The sequence below is a fragment of the Aythya fuligula genome, chromosome Z, assembly GCF_009819795.1.
Source record: "Aythya fuligula isolate bAytFul2 chromosome Z, bAytFul2.pri, whole genome shotgun sequence".
Taxonomy (NCBI): domain Eukaryota; kingdom Metazoa; phylum Chordata; class Aves; order Anseriformes; family Anatidae; genus Aythya; species Aythya fuligula.
In genome coordinates this window covers 77,703,816-77,731,627 of record NC_045593.1, presented here as the reverse complement: position 1 = coordinate 77,731,627, position 27,812 = coordinate 77,703,816, and the positions used below count along the sequence as shown (strand labels likewise).

The 27,812-nt window shown below is 46.4% G+C and overlaps 1 protein-coding gene across 4 annotated transcripts in view; it reads left to right on the top strand.

The window, feature by feature from the left end:
* The first annotated feature begins 6,999 nt into the window (after positions 1-6,999).
* Positions 7,000-27,812, top strand: part of SSBP2 (single stranded DNA binding protein 2) — a 176,725-nt gene continuing 155,912 nt past the window's right edge. For all 4 annotated transcript variants that reach the window (XM_032205957.1, XM_032205956.1, XM_032205955.1 and 1 more), the window contains exon 1: positions 7,000-7,083. In XM_032205957.1, coding sequence (XP_032061848.1) covers positions 7,025-7,083 — 59 coding nt within the window. In that variant the 5' untranslated portion in view covers positions 7,000-7,024. The remainder of the gene's footprint in view (positions 7,084-27,812) is intronic.

Genomic DNA, 27,812 nt, shown 5'->3' with positions numbered 1-27,812 from the left:
TGCATGTTTTGTGCTTCTTAAGAAGACCATGGACAACAACATTATCTCCTAAGATTTTGGGGATCCAGAGGATTCAGCTCCTTTGAATATTAAGCCCATAATACAGTCTGAAATGATTTTCATCTTCACTGGGTCACACAGGTCAAAAAAAGCAGAAACATTCCTCAAAACTGCCATACGCTGAATGCGCTGATGGGCATGGCTAACTGGGACGCCACTGGGATGATATTGAATTCACCATTATGTGCCCAGTAAACTCATGGAGAGAAAACCATTTTATCCAAGTGCGAGCATCTAATGTAAAGAGCTATCCAGAGAATAGAACATCACATGTATTTGTTTTATAAAACTGTGCAAAGGTTTGCCAAAGCTGTCAGAGTGTGATAGCTTTGGCCATTTATTTCCCCACATCTCTACTGTGAGTGTTACTGCTTGCTTTGGAATATTTTTTTATGAACAGAGATTAATAAAAGTAAAAATCCTGAGTATTCTGAAGAGGTTATTTGTCCTAGTCATGATTAATTGCTGGCTAAGGCCAAACTTTTTTTTTTTTTTTCCTGCTGATACACCTGTGCAACTCCAGGCTTAAAGTCCAGGATACGCAGCCTCATCGATTAAGGCTCACAAAATTGCATTTTGACTACTCCTAAAATGCAAAGAAACAAATGTGTTAAATAAGACCATTGAAGTCAACAGCAGTCTGCATACGTCAAACCAACTCAGTAATTATCAGCAACTCCACACTGGGCTCATCCTTTTCTTGTAACATACTGCTGAGTTAGGTGACCCTGAAAACAAAAGCAACTTTTATTTAATTCTACGTTTTCAGCACAGCACTAAATGCTAAAAGTGGGAGCTGAGGCGGTGTAGCAGAGAAGCCCTTACAAACAGTTCCTTGCACCCGCATCATGCAGAGATAGATCTGCCCATACAGCGCTCTGTGTAGGACTGGGGTCCCAGTCAGCCTCACATCTATCTGATGAAGGACCTGTTTTTGAGATGTTTTCTTCTACTTTTTGGCACAGGCATTGCATGAGCTCACATTCCTGATGTGATACATCACTGAACCACTGATGGTGACTTTCAGCAGTTCTTCAAAGTCAGTAACTGAGGCTACCCACCATTTTTTTCACGGACTGGGTTGTCTGGTAACACACAGTTTCAGTCAGATAGCTTAGAGCAACCAGTTTCAGCTGCGCCAACAACAGGAATGAGGGTGATCCCACATGCTCTGTGTGTTTATTCATATGTCATTCATCATTTTAACCCACTAGCCAAATATCAACCAAATTTAGCAGCCAAAAAAGTAGCAGTTCAATTACTTCAGTGAAAATATGTGGCTGGGGAGGGAGAGACCGTCTCTGAGCTTCTCCACAAGACAGGCAGTGCAAGTTAAGCCTTTGCCAGCACCAGAGAATGCGTACATCTGAGAGTCTGTGTGTGAGAGAGCGAGCGAGAGATGCAGCAAAAAGCCCCTCCAGTGGAAAAAACATCAGGGCTAGATCTGAAACCACATCAGAGAACCCAGTCATACGAGCTAATATGGAGGAGCACAGTACTCACAGATGTGTTTTCTTCTGCTGTGTGAACTAAGACGCAGACTGTACGTCACAAGGCCCTTTACAGGTAATTTCTGATACTCCACATTGCACTTGCACACAAACTGGAAGCTAATGTTCTTATTTACACCCGTGAGCAACCATGTAGTCATCACTGAGAGCAATAAAGCCCAGCGACAGTTTCCTTCTCGCCAAGTTTTATTTCTAAACTGAATGCATTCGGATTCTACCTGGCCCTTCCACGGGTGAACAGTGTAGCAGAAAGCTGCAAGGAATCGTTGCTCCTCCTACAAAAGCATAAGCAAATTGTGGTTCTCTCTGGAAAATAAATAAATAAAAAGAAACAGCAAGGAGGAGGCAGGGCCGTAACTTAGGTTTCATGGGAGAATGAGAGTGAGCAGGCAAGGACAGACTGTGTCAGAGGAGTAACTGTAGCAGGCTGCGAATTCTTCCAGCTGCTTTCAGCATACTGCAGTTCCTCTCTCCCTGTCCTGTGGCTCTGTGCTGCAAGATGCCCCCTGCTCCCTTCAGTGAGCTGCTCTGCGTCTCCCAGCACAAGTGTCCTTTAACATAAAAGAATTCAGGCAACCCAGCACTGCAGAGCAGGATTAACTCTCCGTGGTGGTGGAGAACCCTTCCGGGGGAACTGCAGAAACACCTGTAAAAGGTGTCATGGCATAAAAGAGAGAGCCCTTGCCAGCAGGAGACCTAGGTGACAAACAGGTTATTAATGAGCCTTTGCAAGACTTCTCTTTATACTGTTCTCCCTGCCACTGAGCTGTAATTACTTTTATTTCCTTTTATCCCCTCCCAATTGGAAGACAGGGACAAATAAAGCCTTTGTTTTAGCACTTCTGCACCATGCACTCCTGCTGTCTTCATTCCCTAATAAAGGTCTGGGGCTCACCTCGCTCACCTGAGCAACTCTTACTCAACTGCATGGCACGAGAGTGAAGGACGGCAGAACGAAGTTCACAGTCAGAAACTCCACAGACAGATAAGGCATCCCACAGAAGGAGGAAGGATTCTTGGGAACGGCTTCAAAGCTGCCTTGGTCACATATCTGTAGAAAAAGACCAAACAAAAGCTTCTCTTTCCCATGATATCTTGTCCAAAAAATCTTTCCAGCTACACAGCAATAACTATATATAACTAGAATTAAGAGAAGGGAATCGCATTTACTGGCTTAATTTCCTGAATAGGCCTTTGTTAAGAGCTGTCTGAAAGCTGCCAGTTAGATTAATTGATGATTTTGAAAGTCAACAGAATGGGCAGAACTGTACATTAATTGCATATATTAATTGCATACATTACTGCGAGTGTGTGAGGAAAATCGTGGTTCTGCAATACAAGTTACATTGTTCAAGTAAGTCCTACACAGCCACAGGAGTAATGTTTCACTGCAGACATTCTTAATGTTAATCCATAATGTAACTAGCTGCAGTAAAAGGGAGGGAAAAAAAAAATACACCAACAGTTTGTAGCTATCCTATATCTCAGACAGGGTGATATAACATAGCATATGTTTTAAAATGATAAAGACTTCCAAGAATAAGATGCAGCTTCCAGAAAAATATTCATACACGCCCAAACATAAGCAAAATCTTGTAATAATTGAATAATTGCTGCTTTCTGTACCTAAGGAGTCCAAAAAAAAAATCCAGACCAAACCAGCCCTTTTCAGTGGCTTAGCTGGTCAACGCTCTTACACACAAAGCCCAGTGCTCTTCCCTAAAACCTAAGAATTAATCAGCATTATGTAAGAGATTTTTATAACACTCTAAAAATACATTGCGAATTCCTTTCCAGTGTCGGACTGAGAAGCTTTAAAGTACAGCCACCCCTTCATCCCCCTTTTAAGCAAACACTGGATCTTCATTTTTGATATTAGAAACTTAAATTCGTCTCAGTATATGTGCCTCAAATCTCGTTAATTACAATATTGGCCTCATGAGATACAACTGCTGCTGCTACTGCTAAGAGCAGTGTTTGTGCTGAAAACGATTTCAGCATGGGCACAGATACAGAGATACCGCATGTGCATAAATACTTTAAAAAGGGACTGATGGCACACGGAACTTCATAGGACTGCTTTGGGTGTTTTCATCTTAATGTACCTGTCCGCTGGGCGAACTCTGGTCCCCACGGGATAGCGTCTTGTTTGCATGGCTCTGATAGATAGTACACCACGATAGCATTCCTGCAAAGGCAGTTGTAACGTTAGCCTGGCAGATCTACAGCAGAGTCCTCTGAATACCTTATTCCTTTCTGTGCTCTGTTTCTGATATTCATAATAAATAAGTACCAGCACTATTTCTGTATCTTCCACTGAAGGGTCTCTAAGCAAAATTACAAAGTCATCACCTGAATGTTAATGGTAGTCTGGGAACCATACCTGAAAAGAGAAGGAGCTCTAACACTCGCTGTTAGGGGGAACAGGCTCAGCCTGCTCTTTTCTGAGCGTCTGGGGCTGCCCTCTCAAAGTTCACTCTGCTCTGCCTGGATTAGTCCCCCAGATCATAACTTGATCTACCCAAGGTATTTGCAGTTCTTCAGAACCAAATAAATCACAAGAATGCAAACAAATTGCACGAAAATGGGAACAAAGATTTTCAGCTGTGGAAGTCTTGCCATGGAATGCATATCCAGGGGACGCTGGAGCAATCTCACCTCATCCCATTTTTAGGAAACTCCCCAACACAGTTCGTTTCCACAAAAAAAAAAAAAAAGACTTTTCCCCATACGAGAGTGACACGACACTGACACAGCCACCTCCTCAAAATAACCCCCTGCCCTTCAAACCACAAACAAATCAATCAAAACTATTGAGGCAAACCAGAAAAGAGATTTTGCGGAAAGCAAATAAAAAGAAAAAAAAAAAAAAAAAAGAAGAAGAAGAAGACGTGGAGAAGACTCCCTTGTCCAAGAAGGACTTCACTGCTGTTACAGTTTCATGTGAAAGCTGTGCTGATACCATGGCTGATGGGTGGCAACATAAAGTCTCCAGCAGGAGACAGCCAAAGTATCTGATGGGATGATAGCAGCTGTTCCACAAGGGCAAGCATGTATTTAGATGAAAATTGTACTCCGGATTACATTCATCCCAAGGCAAAGTGTCACCTATCCTACGTGTGTTTGCCCGGGAGCATCCATGTTCGTGATTTTCTTCCCCTTCAACTCCTCTTATTTTTCGTATTTCACCCACAACCCAGGTCCTCCTTTGTTCTCTGTCCCGATTCTTTCTCTGCCTTTCTTTCTTTGTGCCATTTTCCGCTACCCGTATTCACACTGAATACAATCAGTCACATGGCTAGCCTTCATGTGAACTCCATGGCACAAGATATGTAAGTATTATTCGGTAGCAATGAGGGCAAACTGCATCCCCTCAGTTCACCCTTCATTTACATGCCCTTCCCAGATTCCCCCTCCACGCTCCTTCCCCTCTTTTATCACCCAAATTCACCACGCATTGTTCTTGTGCTTTGTTTCCTTGTTCTGGTCTCCCCCATGGCCATTTACACCTCCTGTTCGCCTCTTACCCTCCCTTCCCGCTCCCTTCTTGCTCATTTTCTCCCGTTGTTGCCCACTTCCTACTCCCACTTTTCTGCCCGTTGTCGGCAGATCTCTCTCCTTCTTCCCCTGTCATAGGCGTCGCGACATGGATGTGGGCAGCAGTTTGGAGGCCTGGGGCGGCTGCTGGCAGCTGGGGGCAGAGGAAAACCCAATTTAATTTCTTTCATGAGACCCACTTCAGCTGCTCTGTCCCACTGGCCTGTCAGTACAACACACACCGTGGGGCGAAAGGCTGGGCCGGGCAAACAACTTAGGTATATAATGGTCTTTGTTGCGGCTCGCTTTAATCTGGTGAATTACTGCAGTGAGTTGCAAAAGCGCAAATCCCACCCAACCCGAGTCGGTGATGGGGAATTGTGCATGTGCAGCCACCAGCGTGTAGCACTCTTTGGCGGCTCGCTCCTTCCTCTCCTCTCCTCTGCTCTGCCACTAATTTGTTCCAGTCGCTCATTAATACTCTCTCAATCACCCCCCCCCCCCACAAACAATTTCACCTCACCAACTGTTTTTCCTTCACTCTCACAGCTCAAAATCCAGAGGACTTTTTTTTTTTTTTTTTTTCTTTTTTCCTTGCAGCTCTTCTAACAATGATAAACAGATGCTGGTGGTCTTTGCCCTACACAACTTCCCTCGTTAAAATTTCGGGCGGCCTTTCGCCTTGCGGACCCGAGGCGGGGGTGGGCGCGCACCCACAGCGTGGGCTGCAGGTTTGTGGGGCACGAAGGAGCCCCAGTTTTTGTGAGTAATTTGTGAGTTTTGTAATTTATTAAGCGGGTCCGCAGGGTCTGGGGCTGCAGCTCGGACCAAAGCTGTGGGGTCTGTGAGGGGAACCACGAGCGCTGCGTGGCCCCGGGGGGTGCCGGGAGCACGCGAGTCTTCGCTGAGTAACCTTTAAAAATAAATATATATATAAAATAAAGAGAAAACGCAACAACGGAAGGCTTTTCCTTGAATTTTATTTAGATGGCTGGTTTTTGGTTGTGATTTTGTGTGTGTGTGTGGTGTTACGTTTGCGTGTGAGGTTTGGTGTGTGCGTTTCCTGAGTGTCCGTGCGGTATTTTTGTGTGCGTTTCTTGTATTTTTAAGGGATTTTGGTGTCATTTCTTTTTATTATTATTATTTTTATCTTTATTTTTATTTTTTTATTTTTTTCGGTTTTGTCCTGTTGTGTGTGTGTGTGTGTGTCCCACCCCGTTATCTCCTCACCTTCACCCACATCCCTCACCCCCCCCCCCACACCCACCTCACAGCCCCCATCCCCACACGGGGGGGGGGGGGAGGGGGGGCTCTCCAGCCTCCGGCACCCCCCCTCCAGCCCTGTCACGACCCCAACCCTTCTCCCTCATCCCATCCCATCCCGTCGCGATCCGGATCCGATCCGGATCCGTTCCCGATCCGCCGCGGCTCCGCCCCGCGTTTTGCGCCTCGCCCAGCCCAGCAGCAGCGGCGGCGGCGGCGGCGGGCGGGCGGCGCGCGCCCGGAACAGCCGGTTGTTTAAAATCCTGCTCCAACCGTTTCTAATTCCCCCTTGCGCCGGGGAAGGCAGAGCGAGAGCGGGGAGGGGGGGAGGAGGAGGAGGAGGAGGAGGAGGAGGAGGAGGAGGAGGGCGAGGAGGAGGAGGAGGAGGAGGAGGAGGGCGAGGAGGAGGAGGAGGGGCCGAGCCGAGCCGCGCCGCGCCGGCAGCGGCGGGGGGCGAGGCGTGAGGCGGGAGCAGCCCCGCCGGGCTCGCCGGCCGCCCATTGGTGCGCGGGGGGGGGCGGGGGGCGTGTCCCGGCGTGGGGCCGGCCAATGGGCGCGGTGTGTGGCGGCGTCGCCATGGCGACGGGGCCGTTCCCGGGGAGGCCGTGATGGGTTGACAGGTGCGTGACAGTCGGCGCCTCTCGGCAGGCAGCATGTACGGCAAAGGCAAGAGCAACAGCAGCGTCCCGTCCGACGGGCAGGCCCGCGAGAAGTGAGTGCTGCTGGCTGCGTGCTGGCTGCGTGCTGCTCGCTGCTTGCTGCTCGCTGCTCGCTGCTCGCCGCCGCTCACGCAGCGGGCGGGAGCGCAACGCCACAGCCGCGCGCGCGGCGGGAACGGCGCGAGGCGGGAGGCGGGAAGCGCGCGGCGGGAAACTGGGGGGGGGGGGGGGGCAGCGGCTGAGGGGAGCGGGGTAACGGCTGCCGGGGGGGGGGGGGGGGGGGGTGCAGGCACCACACACACAAAGAGGGGGCTGAGGGGGGGCGGGGGGCTCCTGTTCAGCGCTCCCGCAACTTTTCAGCGCTCGCTGAGGGGGGGGAGGGTGAGGGGAGCGGCGCGGCGGTGGTTACGGGAGGGTTTTTTTGTTTGTTTGTTTTTGTTTTTGTTTTTTTTCTCGGTGAAAGTTTGGGTAAAAGGTAAAAAAAAAAAAAAAAAAAAAAAGGGAGGTGGTGGTGGTGGTGGTGGTGGTGGTGGGGGGGGGGTGGTGGGGTGAGCAACCGGTGTCGTTAGGGGAGCGGGGGGCACCTGCACCCCCCCACGGCAGCTCGGCCGTCGGGAGGCAGGAACTTTGCGGCAGCCCCGCAGCAAACCCCAGCCCGGGGGGCGCCTCCGCAGCCTGCCCCAGAAACCCCACAAACCTAACCCCAAACCCCTACACAACCTCCCCTCCTCTGCCTCCTTCCCCTCCCTCCCTCCCTCCCTCCCTCCCCTCCGCTCCGTCTCCCCCCTGTTTGCTGCGAGGCTTCCCGGTAGTGAGGTTTCTCTGTGCGTGTGTGTGTGTGTGTGTTTTTAATTATTATTATTTTTAATATTGTTGTTATTTATTTATTTATTCCCAGCGCCTTGCCCTGCTCTGCTCCGAGCAAAGTTGCGGGGGCCCGGCTAGATGGTGCTGTTCCGCCTCGCTGCTCTCCCGCAGCGCCGCGGGGCGCACCCCCCCCCCCCCCCTTCCCCTCCCCTCCCTTCCCCTCCCTTCCCTTCCCCAGATGCTGCCCCCCTGGTAACGGGGGGGGGTCGCCAGCACCCTGCTGCTCTTCCTCCCCTTCGCCCCCCCCTCTCTCTTCACCCTCTCTTGCTTCCTTTGCCTTGGAGGGCAGCGGAGACGACTGCTGAGCGCACACAGCGGAGGAATGCTGCTGCATGGCACGGGCTGCGGGCTGTTCTCCTGTGCCATCTTCGCAGCGCTCCTCTTTAACGTGTTCAATCAGATTCCGTCGTGGCAATGTTCATACACTTTCATTTTTTTATTATTATCATTTCTATTTTATTTTATTTTATTTTATTTTTATTTTTTTCCGGTTTCATTCTCCTTTCCCCTCGCGCTGCACCGCTCTGTAGCCGCGCAGTGCGCCTTGCGAGCGGGGTGATGCGTGAGTTCGTGCTCTGCTCGGAAAAGTTGCCGTCGGATTGAAGTTGCCGTCTGTAAAAGCACAGCTCTGACAGCCGCGGGAGGCTGCTAGCTCGGGAATCGCAGGCGAAACGTGTGCGCTCGGCTCCCGTGCTACGTAGCTCTTTAATCCAGAACAACAGGGTTGTAATCGTATCATTTGAATCTTGAAAGTTTTTAGAAACAAATCTATAATTCAACTTCGTCGTATCTGTTCGAGGTTTTAAGTACCTAAAACGTGTTGCCACTAACAGCTCTCCCAAACACACTTGAAATAACAGGGTGAATGTAACGTAAAAAAAATAAATACACTGCCTTGGGTTCGGATGGCCTCGTTCCATGGGACGTGTTTGCTCCTCACGAGGACGTGTGACAGGGGCAGGACTGGTGTGCGATCAGCCTGCTGAGGAACGTTTTTCAGGTGTGCAAGACACGCACGTTTGCGTGCAGTTCATAATCCAGGCTGTGATATATTCTACGGACCGATTCGATGCCAAATGTGCTTGTAATGTGGCATCTCACTGTAAGCTGCCTTTAGTATTTATGTCTTTTGAGGTTATGTAATTTCTATTAAAAAAAAAAAAAGCAAACAAGTTTTGCAAGTCATTTATAGTAGCCCTTGGCAAATTATCGGTGCCGAAGATGGCATTCAGTTTACGGTCTTCCTCTCTGCCCCTCCTGCCTGACCTGTGGGGTGAATTACCCGCGTTAGGTACCTTAACAACAAACGTGCAGTGCAGACAGATGGGTTCCAGGAAAACCAACACCAGGTTTTTGTACAGTGCGGCTAGGTAATGCGCTGAGGACGAACGCACCGTACCTGCGAACGCCAAGAGGATGGAGAGAGAAGAACCAGCAGTGCTGTCACGCCCTGTCCTCCCCTTCTGGAGCCGCCGTGACACAACTCCTGTCTTGGCCCCCTGGGCCACCCGGCAGAGAGGAAGGCTGTGTTTAGACAGCAGCTCCTCCACGCGGGGCCTCCTTCGCTGCGAGAGGAACAAGACTTAACATTTTTCTTATCAGCCTCTTCGGTTATCGCTTCCTTATTTTTAGGATTCCTGAGAATCGGATTAATTCAGATCAGGAGGTTGGTCCCGCTGAGGTTGAGTGGCTGGACCCTCTCAACTTTCAGTCGTGGGGAAAGAGGGGTCAGACCACACAAATTTGCACGTCCAGTTATGCACCCTTTCAAGCAACGCTTTTATAGGCATTTGCAAGTAGGGCCATCTGTCTATCAATAAGGAAAATGAAATTCTGAAGGGATTAGGTCTTCCTTCTCACCTTCATCCTTCAGTGGTCTTCTAAACTTATTTTTTTCCCCAAAAAAGCAACCCTATCTTGTTGGGGCTCAGCAGGCATGCAGGGTCTTCTTAAAAATTACCACGAGGCTAGATGATTTCCTTTGAAATAAAAGGATGCATGATAACAACATGGAAGCGAGCTGCTTCCATGGTCAGCCGCTGATTGCTCTTCAGCTTGGCATGGGAGAGGACCTTGGGGAAGAGAGAACTCGGTTGCTGCTGCCGTGGCATCCTGGCTCCGCTGTTGTGCACAACCCTTCTTGCAAATGTCATGTGAGTCTGGTCTCAGCCGGTTGCACGAGGGAAGATCGTCATTTTCCTCTTTTCCACCTATCTTGCTGCTGCTCTGGAGGGAAAAGAAGGCTTCCCCGTCATTGTTTCTCCTCCAGTCCGTTTTGGCTGGCCAGACGTGGGTCTGAACTGCTCCTCCTTACGGGTGGTGTGGCCGCCTGTCTCCTCCCGAGCGGGAGAGCAGCGCCAAAGTTACTCACCTCGTGTCACTTCTCTGTTGGTGCCCACGGGGTTCTCCGTACGTAGAGGAAATCTGACCAGTGATTTCCTCATTGCATCCTGCCACTGCTTAGAAAAGCTCTGAGATTTCGTAGGGTTTTGGAGGGTATGTGGATTTTGGGGCATAATTTTTGGGAAAAAAAAAAAAATCCAGCATGGAAAGATGGCGTGGCATGAATTTACATGAGTGAGGTTATCTCTCCCCACTGTCATGTTGGTAAACTACACAAAAGGTAAGATACAGATTACAATTAATTGCCATCCGTGATAAGTTCTCCGCCTGTCTCTGGGAAACGATGAGCTCGTTTTTCAAGTTTCAGGTGGTGAGAAGATGCAGTGATCTTTCTCTCCTTTTTTTTTTTTTTTTTTTTTTTTCCCTGGAAAACAAAATGGGTGGTTTAATCCCTCATCTCATACAAATTTTAGATTTGATGTTTGTTAACTGGTGTAGCCCACCAGGTTTATCTGATGAAGTATATCACTGCTGCATTTGACAGTGCAGAAGTTGCAGGCGTACTGTGCCGGCAGTCGGCTTTGGAAGAATGTATTTTTTTTAATCAGGAAGAGCACGGAAGAGAAGGTTCTGGAAACAGTAACTATTTCCGAGTATGTATTGTTGATCACAGGGCTTCAGGTGCTCTTTTATCCTGCAACAGTATCACGGACAGCCTTCCAAGTGATATATATGCTGCACTTCAGGCCCTCTCGGGATAACTGGTTTTGCACTGTGGAGTTAACAGGTACTGGCAGATGGAAGGGGAGCTGTGACGGACCGCAGAAATGAACTTTGGTGCAGCGCCGTGCTGAAATGCCAGCCCAACTTTCAAGCAGAGATATTTGTTTGCGTCTGGTTCGGCACGTAAAAGCACCTGGCAGGACCAGAACCAAGGGGAAGAGGACTCAGTTTCTGCGTTGCTTCCTCTGCTCAGTCAGTCTGCTCATAACTTTTTTCCCCCCGTTGCTTTCTCCCAGCTTTTTGTGAGGTGCCCGATTCCACCTTCCTTCGGCTCTGCCAGACGTTTGCTGCTGAAGATCGAGGGCTGCTGGAGGCCGCTCGGACCCGCCGGGTGCAGCAAATGCACCCTGGGCTGCAGCGAGCACGGTTCGGGCTCGGCTCAGAGATAATTAAATCTTGCTGGAGGAGACAGTAATTAACAGAAACCAGTATATATTAATAATTCATTTTGCTGAAATTACAGGCGAATGATAGCATCACAAGTCTTGAAGTAGCCAAACAAGGTTTTTATAACTTTGCCAAACTTTAACTGTTTGGGTGGAAGATTTGCCATGGCGCATGTAAGCCTTGCTTCATTTGTTTCATTTGTGTGTGCGTGTAAAAGTTCAGGCAAAATGTTTAGGCAGATTTTGAACATTAGGCAAAGAAAGAATACATCTTCCTGCATTTTAAAGGTTCTCCATGGAAAAGCAACGGGTGCCCCTCTCCTCTGCAACACCTGAAATTTGGTTGAGAAAGGCCGAGGGATTTCCTTCCAGGGAGGTGCCTTTTGCCGTTTGCATGACAAAGCAGCTGAATGTAGCCAGGATGGGAGCCTTTCAGAAAGATCGGCCTGCATATGCTCAGGGCTTGCTACCATTGATGGGCCAACAGTTTGGGCGAACAGTTTGGGCGAACAGTTTGTCCTCAGTGCAGCGGGCATGCATGGGCGTCCTTCTCTTGGTTTTGGGGAGCCAGCCCCAAATGAATGCGTGGTGTCGGGTAGGTCCTGTCCCACCCAGAGGTGGCACCCGTGGCCCTGTGATGGGACCTGGCTTCTCCTGCCCTCAGGGGAGAACCCGGAGCTAGGAAGGGGACGAGGGACACTGGCCAGAGCGGTGGGAAATGGCCTTCGTGTGGAGGGCTGGAGGCACCGCGCTGGGGACAACTTGGTGGCAGCGTGACCTGGGGAGATGGAGGAGGGCTGAGGAGGGGCGCCAGGGTAAATGGGGGCTCTCGGGGGTTGTATATTAACCATAGTCCTTACTTTGTCCTCGTCTGCACACTTGGTGATTTACTGATTTTCCTCTGGAAGAACTCTGCTTTTTGTTGTGCAAAATAGAGCCTTGTTTTTGTAATGAGTAGCTATTTGATCATTCGCTGTTTTGTTGTCATTCGGTATCTGCCTTACGGCTTCGCTTGCCTGTTTCATCGTGCTGCTGTTCCTGCAGGAGGAATCTGCTGCTGCTTTGGTGCACAGCACCAGGGCGGCTTCAGCTCCACAAACCTGTGGCGGTGTGTGCCGGGCTGGTTGTAGCAATGGCAGGCAGATGGGGAAAGGTGAAAGGCAAAGATACTCCGTGATTATTGGGTGGCTAACGAGCAACATGTAGCCTCATATTGTTGTTATTACCATTATTTTAATACATTTTTTTCAGAGCATTACATAGACCTCTAATGCCTGTGTGTAACTTCCACAGTCTCTCTGGCCACTCACTCTAAGACCGAGTTGCCATCTCGCCACGTTGGGTATCCCAAAAACAAGGAAACAATTCATGGTCTTGTGCAAAGTTAGTCTTAAATGCTTATCCTGTGGTATCAAGCCATCCCGTGGCCCACCCAGGGATGAGACAGGTGTCAAGAAGGGAGCGTAGTGTCACTTCCAGTCTCCTGAAGCAAGATCCTCCAGCAAAGGAGACTGGTCCTCCCGAAGCAATCTGAGCTCGTGCCACGTCCTGGAGCCGGCCATCTGCCCTCAAAGGTGGTCCTTCCATGACCCTGTGGGCTGCAGGAAAGGGCAGAGCCCTGCGAGGAGCACAGCTGGGTGGTGGCTCTTCCCCGTGAACATCTCGTAGCTTGCAGCCTGAGGGTGTCTCAGCGATGGTGCCCGTTGGCTCCTGCTCTGCTGGTGTGTAAAAGGGGCAGGCAGGAGCTGGGGCAGAGCTGAAGCTCCTGTTCTGGCCCCAGCCTGGCTGAGGCACGGACCTCTACGTTTCAGTCGTGTAGTGCAATGGTCAGGGAGTAGCTACTCTTTCAGCTGCTAGCGAGGATCTTGCTCAGGCAGCAGCAGACATTTTAATTCAGAAGGCTCGATGACCTCCACGCTTCTCCAGGCTCCAAGACGTGTCTCCCTCCCAGTCCCAGGAGGCTAACAGGTGCTGAGAACACAAAATGCGCCTCTCTGGGAAGTTAAAAGGACACAGTAATTAAGACCATAACATCCTATCTTACTTCTGTCCCGCTTCTTTCAAATTCTTTGTTTCTGAGGGAAAATGAAGTGAGAATTTTTTGTGGTGGGTCATTTTTTTTCTTCTCCAAACCTTCTGTTACTGCTGCCCGTCGAATCTTTCTGGCTTTTCTCCATCTTACAAGTATAGTGTCTATATCTGAGCACAGAAATCAGTAGAATGACATAATTACCTCTCCTTTAATACAATACATACTGCTTGCTTTTTTATATAAAACATTGCTGCTAATACTCCCTAGAATGCTTGCCTGTGTTTTTTTTTTTTTTTTTCTTTTATAAATAATCCATTTTGCAGTCCACATGCCCTCCAGGTTCTTTTTACAATACTGCTACCCAGCCAATTATTCCCCGTTTCATATTTGTGCATTTGATTTCTTATTCCTGCGCATAGTACTTTACATTTGTCTGTATTAAATTCTCTCTTATTAACTTTCCTTTACCCTGTTTGCGTCCCCATAAGGGCTACTGATCTTTCCCAATTTACCGTCTACACTTTTGTGTTTCTACATACAACTCATTAATGAAAGTCTCTTAATGGAATTGGTTTAGGACAGCAAGAGTTTTCTTGAAATATCCTCTCATTTTCAGAAGCATACTGATAATGACTCTTTATTGTTGTTATTATTATTCTTTCAAGCCATTTTTTTATTTCATGAAAGCGGTTTCCTCTGCATATGGAAGTATTGTGATAGTCTAAGAATCAAAACTCTTAAATCTTAACTTTTAGTGAGCGATCCACTTGTCCCTTCTTACCTGCCGTGCAGTCACCCCTTCAAATAACCTCAACCCAGCCTGCAGGTTGTTTCCTTGGGCAGATGATGTTGGCTCCTTCTTGTTACTGTATTTGGAAGATGTTTATAAACTTGCTTCTGGAATTGACTTCAGTATGCTTTCTGAATGTAAGCATGGTATCTGCATTACAGTTCCTCTTTTTTTTTTTTTTTCTATCTTTTTATACATGCTATGGCATTTTGAGATTTTTTTTTTTCTGTTTCTTGGGTGTTTTTTCCTCTTTTTTTTTTTTTACCCCAAATACCAGACTAATATAGAATACACAAATGGCCCAAATCCTGCCTTCTGGTCATCACGGGAGTGCTCTGGCAGTGGGACAGTGAGGTTGGGCAGGTTTTCCAAAAGCCCTGGGTTCCCCAGTTTGAGCAGGAAAATGGTGCAATCTCTGGAAAACGCAGAAAAATGGGTGACATCTGGGGGGAAAGGAAGAAGAGCTTGATGTGTGCTGTTCAGCTAGTCCTGGAGGTGCACGTAGCTCACATAGGGGGTGACAGCACTCCCCTAATGTAGTGCTGCTCCTCATCCCGCTGCCCAGAAGGGACGGAGCCTCCTCAGGTTCAGCCTCCGGCTCCTCCAGACACAAGCCTGCATGCTGATTTGACATACACGTCTTGTTTGTAGGAAAAACAGCTTCGTTTCTGGTAAAAGAGACAAAAATGCAAATGAACAGAACTTTTCTCGCCCATTTGTCATCAATCTCAATATAGATCTCTATGTATATCTATTTCAAAGAGCTGACATCCTTTCTCAGGGCAGGTGTACTGCAGCTTCTTGTTTTTTAAGTAGGACTCACCTATGAAAGAGCAGTGACTGGATGGATTTCCTTCTTTTAAGTGCACTGGGAGTGTTACCTTTTTTCCCCACCTTGTTTCCTGTACAGATATCAACTAGTAAAATACCAATTTGTATAAGTCTAGGTGTTGGAGATCAAACTTCTCATGGCAAGGTAGGGTTTTTTGGTTGTGGTTGTGGTCTGTGAGGGTTGTGCTGCACTTCAGTGCCTCCTAGCATAGACCTCAGGTGGTTTTTGATCCCATCACTGTGAGGCTTTACTGCTTTTGGGTGTGCACCTCAGAGTGAAGCCCGGTTGTCCAGGTGGGTATTTTAACTGGGAACTGGCTGTGCTGCAACCAAGTGCTTCTTGCTAAATTTGTTTGGGTCTGGTTGAAACCAACCCTGCATGCTAAACCCAAACTCTTGGTTAGATTGATCAAGCCACAAGTACAAGTGAGAGTGGTGGTTTGCTACTTGGGCTTTGTTATTCTGTTTCTTTACAGCCTCTCATTCCTAAAGAAATGACAGTCTTTGAAAGACAGAAAGCATTTCGTTTGGGAAGAGAGAGGATTTCGAGAAATGAATGTCATGGGAAGGAAGAGCTGATGACAGTGTCCCATGTTTTATATTCACTTCCATTCTATTTGCAATGTCTCTGACTTTGGGAGGTGATTTCACCTTAAAAGGAGAAAAAAAAAAAAAAAAAGCATTCCTGTACGTTTTCTTGAAAGAAGCCAGTGTCTTGTAAGCATAGAGGTAGTTCTTGCCAGTCTATGTAAGTCCCACAGCTGTGCATGTAGTATTTTTTTTCATATTGATACCTGAAAATGTCTTGTTATTAGCAGATGCACTTTTACATTCGTTGAATGAGACTGGGAAACAAATAATGTTCCATTGCTGGGGTCAAGTTTTTTTCTTGGCAGTTAGAAGAAGATAAGTATCTTCTGTACTGTTTGTTTTCTGTGATAATCAACTTGATGTTCCTAAAAGTGGCAATGTTAGTCTTGGAGCTAGTTTTTATTGGTTAAAAGAAGTTACAGCAAAGTCCTTGCAACCTGAGCTAGCCCGTGGTGTGGTGTTGGCATACCGTGGCCTGTCACTGGGAAGTTCTGAACTTTCTGAAGAAAATATTCGAGTGCAGAAATGGAACTATAATTCCTTAATAAATATGTTGTTCTTGACAGTCTCAGGACAAAATGGATCATGTGGCTGACAGGCTGTGTGATTGTGTCATAAATATTCAGAGATTTATGAGGCCGAAAGTAAGGATTCCTTCTGATGCTCGCGCTACAAAAGTTGCGGTGCTTTATCAAATACTTGTAATTACAGCAGTGAGACTTGATAAAACGAATAGCCCTTTGCCTTCTTCACACTAAGTGCTTTATTTACAGCTCCTCTCCCCCCGCAGCTGAAGAGCAGGGGGCTAGTCCTGCGTGGCCCTGGCTGCTCCCGCTTCGTCCGTCCTTTGAACTGAGGTGGTGGAGGGGAGTTGGCAAAAGCCATTTGTAAGGTAGGGAGTGTGGATGAGTTAATGAAATTTCATCAGGTGTGTCAGGAGTAACGAAGCTCCCTGCTGACTCTGAAACTGTGAGAAGTGAAGGTTATGGCTCCCATTGACAGCCTCTTGAACTCCTGGGCTCCTTTACTTGCTTTTTATTAAAACCCTCCTGAATCGGTGTATATTGTTTAATCTGCCTTGAAATGTGAATTATAAGTCAAGGCCTCTGAGTAATATAGTGAGAAGTCGTCTGAATTTATTGCACCTTCTGAAAGCACTCCCTACAGCTCGGTAACCTGCTGCTCTGCTGCCGCTGCCTCCTGCAGCCGTGGTCTCGCAGGGGACTGCTCTGTTGTGCTCTGCTCTGCTCCGTCCTAAGGATCAGAAACTTCTGCCGTGATCAAATATTTGCAGAGCGCTGTGCGTGGAGGGGATGCTGTACAAACTGGAAGGCGTGTTTCCTGTCCTGAGGAATGAAGTTTGTTTTTGCTGCATGTTGTAAAATAGTGTAAAATGGAAGCTGGTTTTCTGAATTGGAGCAGGAAAAGTATGCGATCAACAAATGAACAGAGAACTGCTTGTGCACAGGACAGTATGTAAGAAAACACAAAGCTCGGAGAGATAAAGGAAGGCTTCAGATCGGAAGATGAAAAAAGGTTTAAGAAATATGAAAATATGCCTCTGGTAACAGCAATATGCCTGACAAGCAGATCTGAAAGGTACAGCACATTTGTATTTTTGACTTCTGTTGCTGCTACTCAAGTTCCCTGTCACTCCTAATTTTACTATCTGTACATCTGATTCTTTATAGAAGAGATGTTTATTCTGATGAGACCAATACCTGTACAGATGTGTAACTGCAAACCTAGTTATACATACTTTGAATTCTTTTTAGAAATAAGGTGACAATATCATGCAGCAAAACCAGAAGGAAACTCTGTATTGCTATGAAGATGTGTGACTTAAATAATTTGCCTAACTATGGTTGGGAAACCTATAACGTGAATGAAAGAAGCAGATCCTGTTTTCTTTGGACGTCTTACATAGATAATAAAAATCAGACTGCACTATTGGATTCATAGATGTTCCTATGCTAGTCATTCAGAAGAGTATGCATATTTTTTTTCTTACTATTATTCTTTTCCAATACTCCCCAAGCAGTCCTCTAAGTCTGCAGTTAATTATTCAAAGTCAGGAGAAATAAGAGTTTTGAGCTGCCTGGTGTCAGTCTCCAATTCTGCATGCGATTACTCATTTATTAAAAAAAAAATAAAAATCATAAAAGACAGGAAAAGGTTTTGTTCTCATAAAGCCATAATTATTTTTCCCTTATAAAAATACAGATCTGGATTGAGTAGCGCTGCACTCATCACTATCTGGTAGAGGTCCTGTAAAATACTTCAGAAAGTTGGAAAAGGACTCTGCGGTTTCACTATTTAGGCTGCTAGTGAAACAAAAGCCTTTGAAAACCTACACTCGTGCACGCAGCAGATTTTCAGCATACCTGATCCCTGCTCTAGCCTCTTCCACAAGCACCTGCTGAACACTGCAGACCGTGTCAGTGACAGAGGTTGCACCAGGGGAGGTTTAGACTGGGCAGGGGGAAGAATTCCTTCATGCAGAGGGTGGTGGAGTCCCCGTCCCTGAAGGCAGTCAAGGGACGGGGGGATGCGGCATGGAGGGACGTGGTTCAGTGATGGGGCTTGGTAGGTCGGGTTGGTGGTTGGACTTGGTGCTCTTGAAGGTCTTTTCCAGCCTGGATGACTCTGTGACTGTCACTTCGTGCAATGGTTGGGCTTGTTTCTGTCATACCGTCCTGATCCCTCGTAGCTCGGTCAGTTAAAATACGCATCGTCCAAAGATGAAAGTCTGCCTTTCTTACCTTGCTGGGACATGGAGCTGCTGCATACGTAGTTCTGGTTCACATTAACCAACAGTGAAGGAAGCACACCCTTCATTCTCACTTCCAAAGCACTTGGGATACTCGGTTCCAGCAACTGTGTGTCTCTGGAATAGCCACAGGTCCTGAAGCAAACCGGGATGCTTGATGCACACGCAGAGATCACGCTCATTTCCTCTTCTTCCAGTGTGAGTTCTGCTGTGTCGTTTTTTTGATGGTGGTGGATGCACCATCGTGGCCTGGGCACGTTCCTGTAGTGAATGGAAGGCAGCAAGGGCAAAGCAAAAGGGAACGTCGGGCAAAGTGAACTTCCTGTGAATGCCAGAGAGGGGATGAAAAGTGCAGCTGAGGGGAAGCACTGAAAACTTATGAAACTGTTTTGGTGTTAGTTTCTGTTTAATTTCTCTTTTACACACTGCATGTATTCAATGTGTGATTAAAGAGGGGGCTCCCTGGTATAGCTCATTGTTGTGGAGAAGAAATTTGATTCTGAGAAGCGTTTTGTTACGTATTGGAGTGAACCCAGTCTTCTGTTCAGCAGAAGCAATTGAAATTCTCCCTAATTCAGGATACAAGTGGAAGAACAAGGAAAGTGAAGGGAAGCCTGACCTGTAACAGTGTCATGTGTGTTTCGTGTTTTCTAACACCTTATTCTGAAGTCCTCCGAAAGTGCTGGAAACGTAAACAGGAAGCTAAGTTGGAGATACCAATGATGAAATTTGGCAAATTAGTTCCCATGTATTCTGTAGCATCAAAATGGAAATGTTGTCCTGTTCATTTTGCCTTTGTGATTCCTTAATTGGCTTCAGCTGAGCATGTAACGAGTCCTGTGACTGTTTCTTCTTGGCATGGCCGTGACAGTCCAGGAATTTCCATTTTTCCAATACAACAGCGTATTTAAGGAATTAACATAGGTGGAGGAGGATGACTGGTGCATTCTCACAGCTGGAAGGTGGGTGTACTGATTCTCCATTTCGGTGGGTGTGCGCGTGCACACGTGTGAGCGTGTGGCTGTGCTCAGACCTGGCGGACAAGGCTCATACCTTCTTTGTCCTCAGAGCAGGCAACTGCCCGTAATGTGCATGCATGCAATCACAGAAACAGGCTGGTGTCATTAAAAAATAAAAGCCAACGTGTTCTGATTTAAATAATTACAAGAGACATTGGCAAAGCTGATGGGCTAACTGCACTCTTGATCCACATCCTAGCTCATTCAGTTGTACCCTTGTTCTCTTGTCACGTCTCTTGGTCAGGAACCATGAAATCTGCTATTCCTACCTACGGCCTGGCTGTGGTCTGCTGCGTAAAACCTGCAATTACCTCACCAAGGCTGGCTTTATATTCATCTCCTGTGATTTAGTTCTCTTCAGGAGCAGTAACTGGAGTAGCCAACAACCAAACTTGTTAAAGCGTATGTTCAGAGCTAAAGCCATTTGAAAGAAAGTGGCTGAAAATAACGAAAGATGTCCGTGTATGTAATTTTTTCTGCCGAGGAACGTACAGCTCCCCTGATGTTTATCAGGTAAAACAAGCTGCTTCTGATTCCTCCAAAAAGCCTCTCTCAGTGTGTTTCCCTGGATAGCCGCTGGCAATTGACATGAGCTTATCCAAAAAAGGTAGAATTTTTTCTTCCCTTTCGGCAGTCCAAGTGACCTGAAGAAGCTTTTGTGCCCCCGAAGATCTCTCTTCTTTTGCATTTTTTTTTTCCCTCCTCCTTTATTTCTCCCCCCCAGCTCTGTGGACTTGGTCTGGAGAGTTGTACTACTTACCTGCTTGACCTCGTAGCATCCTGAAACCACCAAGCCTCAAACAGCTGTTTGTGGAAGGCCTTTATGAAGTATAACGTGCACGGTACAGTTTTGTCATGTAAGGAGAGAGCTCAGGCTTTGGGAGAGGGGAGGTTAACGTGGAGCACTGGTTTGTGAGATGGAGCCTGCGCTCTTAAGCAAGCGGCAGCCTCTTGGGTTCATCAGGAGCATTCGAAGAGGACAGGCCAGGTGTTCCATGTCTGGGGGTAATACAGAAGCCACCGGCACTATCTGTGCTCTGCAGTCCTGCAGCTGTGAGATGTAAGCGTGATGGGGTCTGCCCTGAGGTGTGTGATCTGCTTGACTCCGTGGGTGCTCCCAGGGCCAGGCTACCCACTTGCACTTCACCTGCTCCTCAGCGTGGGGAACTCCTGAGCACTGGTGCTGCTTGCTTTTCCATCCAGCACATAGAAATCGGGATCTGCAGGGTGGTAGAAAAGGTAGGAACATTTGGTGGTGTGACTCAGCCCTTAGGCTACGCTGTGGCATTCTGCTAATACAGATGTTGAGGTGTCCCTACATAGTAGTCTGTTGTTTTTTTATCTTTAACTTCAAAGGTTCAGGTTCCATAAACTGTAAGTTTCCAACCCACAGATGATCTACCTCTTAATATTCTGCACGTGTTACTTAAAGCCCAGGGATGTCACTGCCTGAAGTGGTTGGAATATGAGTGTTTTCTAGCATCTGCTACAGGTGAGAAGGCTTATACTGGTGTTTGGTTTCTCTTCCAAACTGTCCAGTGCTTTGGGTGTGTGAAGATGTAAGCGTACAGAAGCACCCCACACTTCTGTGGGATGCTGCATGGAAGAAGATGTGTGAGGTGGTTGTGAAAAACCCAAATCCATTCAAGTGTCTCTGATGTGGCATGGCCCAGTATGACACACGAGTTTCTGTTGTGATATAGCAAAATGCTTAGACAGTCCGAGATATGCTATATGAAGGTAATTTCTCTTTATGTGTTTTCTCCATCATTTTAAGGGTTTTCCATCCAAAATGAAGTAGCGCAATAACCTTGAATCTTAGGTGATGTCCTGGTTTGATTGTCCTAAGCATCGTGGCTGCTGCGCTTATCTTGTAGTCGACATGCGCCCACCCCGCCGGTCTTCCTTACTCTTCTGAGCATATAAAGCTGATAAAAACGTGTTGGGAATCATGTAGGGTAGGGGGCTGATTCCGGATTAGGACCAGTGGAAGGAAACATCCCCAGCTTGGCCCGTGCTTGAGGAGCACCCTCCTGAGCAGGATGGCTCTGCTGGCAGCAGGCTCTAGCTCCGCCGCTCGCCTGCCCCGTGCCGCAGGGCAGGAGCACCACGCCACGCAGGAGGTACTGCAGAGCCGCCGTGCAAACCTCTCCAGCCTTTCTCCTCCCAGCGGGACACCCTGGTTGGGCTTGCATCCCCGTTCCCCCGCCCCACCCCACGCCACCAGCACGTTGATAGGGGTGAGTCACCTCTTTTATTGTGTTTTGAATGCTTTCCTCCCAAACCTAGCTCGTTTTCTGCAGGGAAGGGAACGAATTCCTGCTGTCCTGGTTCCTTATTTTTATCAGCTAACAACTTCCAGCTGAGAGAGTCCTTGACATTTTTAGCCTGGGATATTTAGCTAGTTGAGCTTCATGTTTTCTCCCCGATATATATGAACTTGGGTGGGGAGAATGGCTCTTGTTGGTTAATATATTCATGGGCATGCTTGCCAAATTGGTTGTGTTTACTCTCGGGAGTCTGAACGCCTCAGAATTTTGGGGGAAGTTTTGAGTCCCAGTCTAAACTGTTTGAATTAGCCTCGTTACTCCATTCTGAGACCGATGTTGCTGTGACTATGCTTTCACTGAACATTACTCTTCGTTTTAAGAGGTTATGTTTAGTATTAAAAATGTATATAATCATTCAGCTTAAAAACACCCAGAAGTAAATAAACTAAAAAGAGCAGAGAATCGTAAAATGGGAAGCCACGTTATGAAATATAAATTCTTTGATGTTGTCTTTGTTCCTGTTTTTCTAAGGCTCTTCTGAGCAGCAGAATCCTCTGTCTTACTGCTCAGCTTCCAGTTTTATTGATTGCCTGGCTTACAGTCTGATCCAGTTCTTTAATATTCCAAATATTGAACCTGCTGGCACATCTTGTATACGCAGCATTTCCAAGTTTCTGAATAAACTTACCCTTCCGTGAAATTCGCATGAATGTTACTTTGAAAGAAAATACTAAAAATATGTAATATGGACCTTCTGCATTTAATGAGTGCCTTAATCTGCTTACTGTAACTTCACCGATGTTACCGTCATCAGGACTTTTCTCTTGTCATAACAAAGTTTCAGGTTAGAGATGAAAAGCTATCCTGTTGCTTTGGTAGGGCGGGTTTTGTGCCTCACAAAGAACAATGTATCTGTACAGAAGTTCCGTTTAGGGCACTGGACAGGTATCTTCAGGCAACTGAGCCCTCCAGGTTTCTCTGAGAATGTATTATTCAACTTACTGTTTAAGCGTGTATTTGTCGCAGTGAGACGTAGTGATTCCAGTAAGTGTTCATGAGGTGTCTGTGTGAGACTGCAGGGGGGTGGAGGGGCAGGTGGCAGAAATTGTGCTCAGTTTAACAAGAGGATTAAACAGTGTTTGCTTGTGGGTATAAATTGTCTGTCCTACCTTCTCCCGTTATACTAATCTATATCAATAAATCAGCTTGGGGACATTATATTGCTCCACTTGCATCCACGTCGCTGTCTGATGCAGTTCTGCAGCGTGAGGAGGTGACTTTGTGCCATCTATGCAGAATCTTTGTCTTCAGGCCTCTGGTTGCCAGTCTGCATCGTGGCATAAGTTCGAGCTGCCTGAAGGCTGCCAACAACCACCAGGATATATCCTATTAATTGGGACCAGCTGGATACGAGTATGTATTGGCAAGTCTACAGCAGCTCCACACAACCCGTTACAGCAGCTCTTCATCACCCAACTTACTCCTTTAGGGAGCTTGAACCTTCCAGTAGTCATTTGCAAATCGAAATTCCTGAATCTGAAATCTGTAGCAGTAGTGTGTTTTTATTGTTTTGTTTTTGGCCTTTTTTTTTTTTTTTTTTTTAGTATTATTTAATTTGTTTAATCCTAACTTCCCAGCTCCTTCTTGGGGCTGGGTAGTCACTCCTCCCTACGTAGACATAAGTGTTCATTTAGCTTCGAGGATCCAGTTTTAATACATGTGCCCCAGTTTTCTCAAAGCACTTAGAAAAAATGTTTGTGTGTGTACTTCTTAAGCATCAGGGAGAATTTTTGTTGGTAATTGTAACCTTCTTGGAAAGTTGCCATTCTACTGCTGTAAGCCATGAGGCCTTTTAAAGACAGCGTTTCCACGTTTTACTGGTAGATATCAACTGCTTTTTGTGCCTTTTTGTAGAGAGTGTCTCTATTCCGCTTTCTAAACGTAATTTTAGGTAAGCTGTTGTTGTTTTGTATTGCCAGTCTGTGTGCACCCAGGTGACTGATACTGCTCAGAAGCTGTAGAGTAAGTACACTGCAATCTTTCAGTGTGTTGTCTGTCCTGTGCTGGGACTTCTCACTTGGACTGCCAGATTAACCAAATACCAGTTTTGAGCTTCTTAACGCTTACAGTGAGAACAATCAATCGTTACTTTTCCTTACTTTTAATTGTTTTGTAACAGGTTAATAAGATTACACTGTTGGCATCTTGGTTGACAGTTCCCTGATTTTTTTCTTTGCATATCCAATCCTAATAAATCGTTTTAATTGTGTTTTGCTGACTGAGCTTCCTGCGCGATTTGTTTCCAATTGCCTTGTGAGTTGCAGACACCCTAAATAAACCCAGTAGTTGGCTCCTTATTTTTGCCATTTGTACAAATGTTCTTTCTATTGGGCCCTCTTCCACGTGAGAAGCAGTTCAGTAAGGTATTTGGAGCAAAGGAAGGTCTCAGAGAGAGGCTGCAATGAGCAACTTCAACTCAGCGTACAGAAAGCATGTAAGTTGCATATACTTGCTTGGAGCCTCTATCTGAAATCTGCTATTCCCGTAATGACCGGGCCAAATCTTGCTTTGCTTATGAGATCTGACAAGATCACGGTCCATGTGATTTCATTTGTTGTATTCATGGAAGCCCTGGGGAGTGAAATAACTAGAGCAGGAATGAAGCCCTGCTTTCCTGCGCAGCACAGCACTGTAGCAACGTGGCCACTAGGAAAAAACAGCAGAGATTTTTCGTGCGGGTGTGCACGCACATATGTTTGTGAGTTCAGATGAAATGCACAAACATCACAAACGTTATCGTAACCCATTAGCCCATGCTGAATAAGTGGGAGATAATCGTCCATTCAGGAATCCGGCAGGTAGGACTGAATCCAGCTCCGGAGAATGTTGATGCGGGGTGACCATTGTTACCGAGTGTCTCCTCTTAATCCCCAGTTTCAGTTTACAGGGCTTGAAATGCAGTCCTGCTGTTGCAGAGTTAGCACCTACACACAGGAGAGTTTCTTTGCATTGTTCACCTTGAATGAAATGTAAAAAGCACTTTAGGAGGGATAATCTTCCTTTCTTATCTGCAAATGTGAGAGAATGCTTGTGGAAGAGAAAAGCAATAGCCTAAAGAGCTGCCAGTTGGCTTTGAAAAGTTGTTTTCAGAAATAACACAAATACTTGGAATAGGAGCATTAAGGGAACCTGTTACTCAGTGTAGGGTGGTGTACTGAATGCTTGAATTCGAGATTGAAATCATGAAAACTAATTACAGAGTTCAAGGGCAGGGAGTCTTTTTGTATTGGCTTCATTTGAGGGTGTTGTTGCCCTTGCAGCACGGTGTCCTTCATATTGTGTTCAAATCCACACAAATGTTATAGGTCACCTAGGCATTTGGTGCATCATGTACTAAACAAAGCCATGCGACTTGAACAGTGCTGGTGTATCAGATCTTAGAGGGAGATGGGCAGCTTTCTGAAACAGTGATTATGTAAATACTCTCTCTCTCCGCGTTTTTTTGGGTTAAGACTTGCATATCTTGAAATTAGAAGTGGTAAAATACTCTTCTATTATTTCACTGTGCTTAAAAAAAAAAAAACAAAACAAAACAAAAAACAACTTTTTTAGTCTATTGAGTGTGAAAAAACAAGTTTCAAAACAGTGGGAAAGGTCATGCTAACCTGAGATGAATCATGAGAAATTTCAGCCTCTAGACAACCTTTACCTTTGCTTTCCTTACAGCTCTTTCAATAATGTTGTCCGAGGAGTAATATGAAAGCAAATCACTGTAACCTCTTGTATTTTGATTCCAGAAAACTTGAAAACGCTCTTAATATTTCAGTGGGTTATTGGAACTGTCAGTGTACAGGCATGGCCAAACTCACAAAAGAGAAGCAAATGTTACCTGACTCTCGGGTTTGATACGAGGTTTTTATGATCAAGCAATGTCTCTTTTAAGTCAATAGGTAAGATTACCAAAACAGAGAAAATTGATTTCTCAGTACTTGTTTCTACTTTGGTAATTGCTGCTCCTAATGAAACAAATTGCTGCAAGTGATGATGTTTTTTGCATATAACTAAGTGTTGCACTGAAAGTCCAGTGAATGAAATATACACTTTGGTTTGCTGAAGATGCGTGCGGCATGTGTGCTGACCACAGCAGTGCTCTCAAATAGTTGTAAGAAAACTCCCAGCTTGTCTAAAAGCTATAATGTGGCACAAGCAAACAGGAGGCTTAAGGGTAAGCCCTGGGGCTGCCAGGAGTAGAAACACCACAGCACCAGCAGGAGAAAGCTCAATGGGCAGGTCCTGTGGCTTTTGTAGGACTCAGCACGGACTGTGTAAATAGTGAAAAGGAGAGAGGCGATGCAGCAAAGATACGGGCAAGTCTTGAGAGTGCCACCTGTGAGTGCATGCCACAGAATCCCCCTTCCTGCAGAAACAGGGACTGGCCTTAGGCAGCCCCATTTTATAAGCATCCCTGTGGTGCTGGTGGGAAGCTTGCCCCTGGGTTTGGTGGTGGGCACAGAGCTGGGATGTGATGGGAGCTGGCCTGTGAGTTCCCCTTGCTCCCTCTGAGGGGCAAATTATGCCCGTCCTTCAGCACGCAGCACAAGAACTGTGTGAGCTGGAAGCACCTGGTGCTCCAGCAGGGCCTTCACCATCTCTACCTGGAGACGGGGGTTGTGTGGTATGGGCTTTGTGGAGGGGTTTTGTTGGCCCTAACAGCTGGTTGCTTAAAGCAGTGTGGTTCTCGGGAGGTGTTGGTAAAAGGCCTTGCAGAAGGTAAATGCTCAGAAGTAGAAAGTGAAGGGCCTGATCAGACTTTGCTGTCCATCAAGTCCCAGTACTCCCATGGGGCTTAAATCCAGTTCTAATGGCTGATGCTGATAGCAAGCTGCTTTGGGAAAAATATATCCTATTAAGGATTATCTTTCTGTTCTCTGGCTATTGCATCTGCAGGGAAAGTTAGGGAAGTTGCAGGATTCTCATTAGAAATGTTTTATAAAGATAGGCTTCACGGGGACACAGACTTCTTTTACTTTCATGCTAGCAAGGCTTACACATCTCCAACAACTCTTTTTTTTTTTTTTTTTTTTTTTCTTCTCTACATTTCTAGTGATGAAGAGAGATTGCGTAGCCTAATAGAGAACGCTGTAGAGATTAATGTGTTTCCAACTGCATCTCTCCATCTGCTGCAAATTCTTGATTGATGCAATTATAGGCTTAGATACCTTTTGTTGTGCCTTGCGCTTATTTGAAGGGCATTTCATTTCTGGTCTTGGGTCTCTGGCATTTTCTTTGGGTTGGAAGACAGCTGAGTTCCTGGGATTTAGGTTACATCCCCTTTACATTTTACTGTGATTATCACAGCAAGGCTCAAGTGCTCTTTGAGACAGAGTGCAGAAAGGAACCATTGAGTAACCATCTTCTAAAAAGCAAGGACATTCTTATTTAGGTCAGAGGCACTGCGAAGAGAATGTATTATAAAACAGTGAGCAGCCTTTAACCACACCGATCCTGCTTGGGTTGCCTGAGTTTCATGCTGGACTTGACAGATCTTTATCTAAAGTTTGCTTGTTCAGTTATTCCAATACATGCATCCTTTTCCCCATGTGTGACTGTCATTTTACAGTTTAAGGACATCTTCAGAACTACTCAGTGTTGTGTATCTCCAGGGAGCGATCTTCAAAGGACCGCATAAACCAGCGCTGGAAAATTGTATTCATCACCCTTGCAGGGCGCTGGCAGGCCTTTCTAGCAACTCCAGATTCCGCAAAGAATTGTCTTGTTGACCAAGCAACAGCAAGATAACACCACACGTGCAGATAAGATAGGCTGTGAGTATACCTGTGTGCTCTGCACAGCATGTCTCCTGAACTAGCTCACCGTTTGCCTTGGTAGAAGCAGACCAGAAGATGTCACAAGTGGGTGTTGAAGATCCTGTGTTCATGTTGCATGAGGCTTGGCATCTTTACTTTGGGCAAGATTTTAGTCTGGTCCCACGAACTAAAACCTTCACCATGTGTAAGGTTTAAGCTATGTGCAGTTCAGACCCTGATGTTCCACTCAGGGTGGAAATGCATTTTACATTGCTGAGAGTAGAGCATCCAGT